Source organism: Hyposmocoma kahamanoa, unplaced genomic scaffold (assembly GCF_003589595.1).
Source record: "Hyposmocoma kahamanoa isolate Upper Pololo Valley unplaced genomic scaffold, ASM358959v1 78, whole genome shotgun sequence".
Taxonomy (NCBI): Eukaryota; Metazoa; Arthropoda; class Insecta; order Lepidoptera; family Cosmopterigidae; genus Hyposmocoma; species Hyposmocoma kahamanoa.
In genome coordinates, this window is record NW_020653945.1 from 955,946 (window position 1) to 963,577 (window position 7,632).

At 38.1% G+C, this 7,632-nt stretch overlaps 2 protein-coding genes across 2 annotated transcripts in view; one reads left to right on the forward strand and one right to left on the reverse strand.

Moving 5' to 3' along the window:
* LOC113233225 (nuclear pore complex protein Nup205) overlaps nucleotides 1–1,797 on the forward strand; it is a 51,474-nt gene extending 49,677 nt beyond the window's left edge. The window contains exons 29-30 of the mRNA XM_026468263.1: nucleotides 497–615; nucleotides 1,343–1,797. Of these exons, the coding sequence (XP_026324048.1) occupies nucleotides 497–615; nucleotides 1,343–1,423 (200 nt within the window). The 3' untranslated portion in view covers nucleotides 1,424–1,797. The remainder of the gene's footprint in view (nucleotides 1–496; nucleotides 616–1,342) is intronic.
* A 1,553-nt stretch (nucleotides 1,798–3,350) lies between these two features.
* The window catches only part of LOC113233233 (zinc finger protein 888-like), a 12,970-nt gene continuing 8,688 nt past the window's right edge, over nucleotides 3,351–7,632 (reverse strand). The window contains exons 9-11 of the mRNA XM_026468274.1: nucleotides 7,064–7,241; nucleotides 4,718–4,829; nucleotides 3,351–4,066 (exon numbers count right to left, since the gene is read on the reverse strand). Coding sequence (XP_026324059.1) covers nucleotides 3,978–4,066; nucleotides 4,718–4,829; nucleotides 7,064–7,241 — 379 coding nt within the window. The 3' untranslated portion in view covers nucleotides 3,351–3,977. The remainder of the gene's footprint in view (nucleotides 4,067–4,717; nucleotides 4,830–7,063; nucleotides 7,242–7,632) is intronic.

Sequence of the window (7,632 nt, forward strand, 5' to 3'; positions counted from 1 at the left end):
GCGAATCTCGTATGACATAATCGTAGGCGAGATTTTAGTTCTTGCCTCAATGTAAACATGATACGACAATCTTGTGGCGATTATTGTTTACAATAATCGCGTACGATTTTTCGTCACGAAGCGTGCGATAAACTCTCTCCATTTAAATGGGCCTTAAATATCGTAGCGATGAAAAAGGTCAAAATTCAGTCTTACACCTAGATGGCGCTGATCAATAACCTGGACGTAGTTTATATTGTGTAAATGGCCGTGGATATAAATTCATTCCTCCTTAATAACAACATACATAGGTGCTAATTTTAAATTTAATGTTAAAGTTTTACTTCCGAGTCGCGATTGCGTCAATGGGTAAGGTACTCTGAACTTATTTGAATAAATAGGAATCTCCGCCTGCGACTGCTCGTTTATTGGAAAACGCGTTAAGTTTAATTTTGCAAAGCAGTTTATTTACTTAGTTAAACATTTAAAAGCATGACGCACTTTTATCGTGTTGCAGCATTGACAGTGGCGAAGGCGTGGCGCGGCGCCGCTGGCAGTGAGCTGCCCGAGTTGCGCAAAGGACTTGTCGCGGTTTTCAACGACCGATTTGCTGAACAGCTGCTCGATACTGCTAAGGTAGGTTTCCTTAGCTGCACTGAACGAGATGATTCATAATGGCTTTGTCAAGTTGTGTTCTCTTTTAGAATGTAGTATTTTCAAGCTCCAAAGCATGAAGCAATTAAAACAAATAATTTTGTTGGAATTGTTCCCAATTGATTTGTGTTAGCATTCCTGGGGTTTGAAATTTATAACAAGACAACTGGACCTTGTGCCATTAATTTCTATCAAAACAGTAAACCGAAAAAAACTGATTTACTAGAAAAGGTAAATGCATATAAATGTATGTGAAATCTAAGAAAAATAGTTTATCTATTTTATTACTTGATAAAAAAGTAAAACAATTATACCTTTTTTTTATAAAAAAATAACCAACTTCAAAAGTTTGTTCAATTGCTTCTATTTGCTAAGTTTTATTGCAAACGGTTAGCGGAAAGTGGTTGAAAGCCAATAAACCTGATTTATATATATGATGATATACTTAGAGGTGGAATATTTTCTTTGATTTTAAATGGGACGAATACTGAGGTACCCTCTTTTCAACAAAAAAAAAAGAATCATCAAAATTGGTTCACAAATGCCGGAGTAATAGCATAATATACACACAAAAAAAAGAACTTCCCCCTTTTTTGGAGTCGGTTAAAAATAAAACAAAGGCCGTTGTGATTTCTACGTATTGTCACCAAACTACAGACTCTCACTAAAGGGTATTTCCAAGTTATGTTAGTCTTTATCATTGTTTCAGAACCAAGCACCCGTCCAGCGCGGTTTTCTCGATGTCCTCCTCAAAGATATAAAAAGCATGATCCAGTTCTCGCCGCTTTAGACCAGTTATGTTAAATATAGTTGTATTATCAAGTTTTCTAATTAACATACCCATCAGTGCATTGAATAAATAAATTAATTTTTGTAATTATACTTTGACTTTATTTTTGTGTTCACCACGTTCACTCGTATGGTCTTCTAGAATTACAGCTTATTTCAAAATCCCCTAATTCATCAGGAAGATGGTTCAATACAAAATAAGTGAAACGAATCCATTACAGGCTCAATGTTGTCACGTGATTCATTCGACCAATGGAAATGGCTGAAAGTTAGACATGAGCGCCGATAATAGATCAACCGGCGGCGGCGCGCGGACAAAAAAGTATCGGCGGCGGCGGCGTTTCGGCGGCGCGAGCGCGGCCCTAAAACGAATTTGTATATCGGTATTTGTTTTTACAAAAACCAGTTATACAAATACTTTTTCAAAGGAAAAAATAAAATAACGTATTTTCTATAGTAATCAATTTTTTATCAGTTCGATCAGGCGCTCCGATCGTACGCACGCGCACGCTTCCATATTGTGTAAGTGAAAATGGCGACGCCAGAAATTGACAAATTAACTTTTTGAACAAAACATCTTTAAACATAAAGTCACTAACAAATTTTGTCGCCTATCTATGTCACCTCTGCTGAGGCCGGACGGCATGCTGGCCTATACTGCAGATGACAAGGCAAATCTTTTTGCCTCACTCTTTGCAAAGAGTTCGCATCTGGATCTAATCTTACCTCAGGCTGGCTGCACTATACACCAAAAAGAGGTACTTAGAACTCTGCGGAATCTAGACGTGAATAAAGCTAGCGGGCCAGATGGATTTCCAGCAATAGTCCTACGTAACTGTGCGCCTGAGTTGTCTCCTGTTCTCACACGCCTACGCCCGTACAGCGTCTCACTTGAGACTGGTGTAGTTCCCAAGTCGTGGAAGCTTGCAAACGTGCAACCTGCGCCGAAAAAGGGAAGCAGAGCTGACTCTGTCAACTATAGACCTATCTCAGTCGCTTCCATATTCTGCAAGACTATGGAACGTGTATTCAACAACCGTATTACAGTTCAGTGTAGGTTTGTAACGACAAAAAAACCGGATGGTTATATATACACTTCATGTAGCGCTGTCTCACAACAATTCATTTTAGGTCCTAAACTAAATCGAAATTAGAGTTTATGGTAAGGTCACTGGTAATTGGTGTAGTTCTCTGGCACATTATTTATTTATTACTACAGTCATGTATTTTAGAGTCTTGCCTCGCCCGATGTCAAAAGTATTTAATGTAACAAGTTTATATAAATAACGCACACACTCAACATAGCCCAGAACTAGGGAAACCCTGTGTCGCGGACACACACATAGACAACCACGAATTACACCCAAACTCTAGAGATAAATAATGTAATTGGTTGTGCAATGGACGTCTTTCGGCTGGAAGGATATATACATCGAGTATATAACCAGAAATAGAGACGAAATAAGGGTCGTATATTTCTAGTAACACATTAGCGATACAGCTCTTATAAATGTCAACTCCCGTTTGCACTGAAATATTGACAGGCCAACTACTGACCTGTGTGTACGTCTCCGTATATTCCAAAAAATATTCTGTAATTATTGTAATAAGATAATAACTGTAACAATGCCGTGCTGTTCTATTCGGTGGTGTGGGAAAATGTTTACAAAACAAACGGAATCACATTTCATCGGTAATTAAATATTAAATATGTAATTTTGCAATTTTCGTCCATTATAGCAAAGCTCAAGTTAACTGGTCGATTTGAAGTAAAACAGTTGACGACACTCGTCAATTGTTTCGAATTGGGGCTGGCCAATCGGAGCGCAGTTGTCACAGTAATGATTTGGCAGAATAGTTTCCAAACAAATGAAATGACATTTCGTCTCTATTTCTGGTTATATACTCGATGGATACATATAATGATTTCTTCAAAATGAAATATTTATAAGTTTATAGTTGAATGGTAAAAGACAATAGTGATATTAGCGAGAGCTATAACAGGAACTGCATTATGTAAGTGAATTCTATTGGAAATGAATTGAATTGTAAATTCTTCTGTAAACACACAAATAGTACCACTACATATGCATTCCTCCCTAGTTAATATCACATGAAGATACATACATGAAGGTCATGATTTATTTCTTCAAAGCAATGTCCAGTTTCAAGTTTCTCTTTCATAACAATAAATGACAATTTGCTAAATAACACTAACCCATTGTTTGTCAGTTGTACACAGCAACGCGGCGTCAATAAAGGTAACAATATTTTTTAAGCGACTTCAAAAAAATGAGGAGGTTGTCGAACCGATTTATTGGAAAGAGATTACCTTAGTATTGGTTCCATTTAAATTTGAAGAAAATATTCCACCTCTAAGGGTGGCAAACTAGGGGATCCGGTAACCGATTTTAATTAAACTTGACACATGAAATTCCACTAATTTGAGGTCGGTTTTTTTATCACTCCGTACTGACATTATTGGAAAGTTTTAACAAATCTAGGAGCTTGGCCCACATGCTTTACTCTTTTTTTCTGAAGAGCGGTTGAACGAGTTATTGCCAAGATTGATCCATGGTTTCGTCTTCGCTGTCTGGATCTACTTCAATGTACAACAGCCCTTCGGGTGGCAGTTCTTGTAATACTGAAACCAGAACAAAAATAATTAACGCTGTCTATGCGCAGGTGTACACAAGTGAAACTCCCGAATTTTGTTTAGGTTTGTATTGGCAATTTATACAGCGTTTTCTACACTTACTCTAGCGTCACCATGGTCGAAATTTTAAAAATGAGATTACCCAAGTAAACAGTAATTTACTTGATGCTAGTAGCAAAAAAACTAGATTTAATCGGTTCGCCGTTTTTTTTTTATAATATCAAGTGACGGGACGAACAAGTCGTGCGCCTGATGACTACACGCCTGTCCTTAACAGTTGCGGTGCAACTCAGAGCTTCAAATCGCAAAGATTTGGCACTGCCACTGCGCCCGTCACCGTGACACATAAGTTGACAAGTCCCATGTGTCTAATTTCACCAGCACCCTTACCCTTCAAAACCGGAACCCAGTAATGCTGACATAATTGCTTGGCGGCAGAAATAGGTAAGGCGGCAGTACTACCTTGGACGAACCTAAAACTGTAACGCAGTCGAAACTGACTTCATGTAGCCGAGAGTGACTACATGCAGTTAACGCGTGAAGTCGTAATCAACTTAATGCAGACTAAGAGTGTTTTACTGTATTCCAACGGCATCATCCAGTCATGAGTATCGTATGTTATCTAAGTCGTAATCTCACCTAAACAATCCTTGTTAAGATCGTTAACGTTCCCCGGCTGCACTAACAGCGACTGTCCCTGCGGTAGTTCTGTGTTCACTTGCAGAATCTTCTTGTCACTTCCGATTATTTCCTGATGTAAAAAATAGTAATTACGTAAAAATTATCCAACTAACAAAAATGTTAAGATACCTCTGTACATAGCGAGAACGATGTCCAGCAGTGGAACGGAAATGGGTTAATAATGACAAAGACAAAATTTTATTATTTGAGAAAGGTAGCGGCTAAGTACATTTACTTAAGGTAATACACACAGAGTAGATAATACTATCCCCAGAAATTCCCCGTAAAAATGATTCAAAGTGGAAGTCAAAAAACAAAATAGTTATATTTTAAAATTTTTATTTAATTGATATTCAATTATTTTTTATGTGAAATTACTCCACTAGTTTGTTATAATTATTAATACAAAGATCGAACACTCAAAAAAAAATTCCAGAATATCTCTAGCCAGGGCTGGTAGCTGTAAAGGTATTTAACTGGGTGATGAAATACTTAAGATTTCTCATAGATGGCGCTACGGCTAAAAAGTCGTTGAAAAATCAAATACACGACAAAGACACGACAACAAGTACATAGAAAAATTCGTGAGATCCGCTGGTTCGTTCCGTGGCTTAGTTGGTATAGCGTCTGGCACGGTAAGCTAGAAGACGTCGGTTCGAATCCGGCCGGATCGAAGGATTTTTTTAAAGTATTGGATCTTTGTATTAATAATTATAGTCATATTTTTACTTTAGTAATTCTAAAACTTCTATATTTTTTTAATATTTTTTTTAATATTCACACACAGACAACATCACATTCGTTGCTCTGATTCCAAAGTAAGTAGATTTGATTCCGACTGTTATGGATAGGCGCACGATTTCTTCGTTTTGGTCACTTGGTAATATAAAAAAAAGTAACTAAAGTACTTGTGTTATGGAAATCGGAAACAACGTAGACGGTACCACAGACACCTAGACCCGAAACAATAAAGAAAAGTTAATGTTTTTACATTGACCCGACCCGGGATCGAACCCGGGACCTCAGCGCAGTGTGTACAAGCCACTCTACCACTGAGGTCATCTATAATACACTATTGTAAAGCAATCGCTGGTTACATTCCAAAAATATAGAACTAAATACAATAATTTCGGCATTTTGGAGGGAGGTATTTTTCACTCTATTCTGATCATTGTTCATAACATAGCTGTGTACCACTGCAAAATGTTGTCTTGCTCTGTATTTGCGGTGATAAAAAAAAATCACTAAGGCTGTTATTTATGAAATCTTGGCACATAGTTTGCATCAGGTTTGTTGCGAAAATCAGCATAAGCTGATAATCTGCATGAATTAAAATAGTCGCATCTGTATCAGCATTTCATCGATGCTGATATTCAATGAAGATGTTAGAGTCCTGGCATGATCTAAGACGCAGGTTGGAATAATTTACAAACCTTCCAGAAACAGACTTTAAGCCGAAAAAGTAGCTCAACTGGTGTTTTTTAAATATAGCTTTGATACAATTTTAAAACAGTTAAGTTAGGCAGATTGCTTGTTTTCATGCAGATTATAACAAATGTCACAAAATCATTGAAATAACATTTTATTACAATACCAAAAAAATAGAAAGCGTTTTCATGCAAAATGGATTCAGTGAAAATATATTTTTCGAAGTCCTTGAAGACAAATGTTTTCGAGCAGTGTGTGTTGCCAGCGATGACCTACTCCTAAGGCTCTGAAACGTAGTCACTTACTGTGGGCCTCATAAAAAAGCTCAAAGTCACTCAACGAGCTACGGAGCGAGCAACGCTCGGCATTTCTCTACGCGATCGAATCAAGAATGAGGAGATCCGTAGAAGAACGAAAGTCACCGACATAGCTCAAAGAATTAGCAAGTTGAAGTGGCAGTGGGCAGGGCACATAGCTCGTAGAACTGACGGCCGTTGGAGCAGAAAGGTTCTTGAATGGAGACCACGAACCGGAAGGCGTTCAGTGGAACCGTACTAGATGGACGGATGACCTCGTAAGGGCGGCGGGTAGCCGATGGATGCACGTCGCGTCCGATCGGCTGGTCTGGAAATCTTTGGGGGAGGCCTATCTTTAGCAGTGGACTTCTTCCGGCTGATGTGACGACGATGATGAATATTTTATTACAATATCAAAAAATTGAAAGCGTTTTCTTGTAAGCGTTTTTTAAAATACGTAAAATCAGCATCTGCTGAAGTTAATGTCAAGAAATCAGCACCGCTGATGTGTAACAACCTGTATCAGCGACAACCCTGGTTTGTATAAATAAAGATAATGAGGTAAATAATATCAAATCACCTGCATAGATGACATATGAAACTGTTCAGCCTCGGTTTTGTTCTCTTTAGGCAACTCTTCAGTCTTTGTATCATTTGGAGAGGGTAACCCTTTAGTCTTGTCTTCCGTGCTGGCTTGAATGCGTATTGCCAGCTCACACAGCTGCATGTGCTTGTTTAGCTTTGATTCGCTTTGGTATCTGAAATTAAATTTTTGATTATTAAATTGTTATAAGTAACTTTAAGAATGAGGTCAGAAGCGTAATCTTGTGAGATGTGAGTCGCGTAATGTACGCTGCATTCGGTTCCATATAAAAGTCCGGTTTGTGCCACACGACGGCGCCAAATGAGTTATCTGCTGCCTCACGCGTGTAATTACAACATTGTCATATCGTAATGCCATTACTAATGTCGAAGAAGGCCTTTGGAAAGTGGCCATGATTACATATCTTGACAGTTTTAAATTTAAGTTAAATCTTCTGTCTTTTTGCACCTGTATTCATTGAGCTTCCAACAAAAGCCAATGCCTCTATTGAACATAAATTTAGTTTGTGTGACAGTCAGAGATAGGCAAGTGCCCGGGTTTTAACC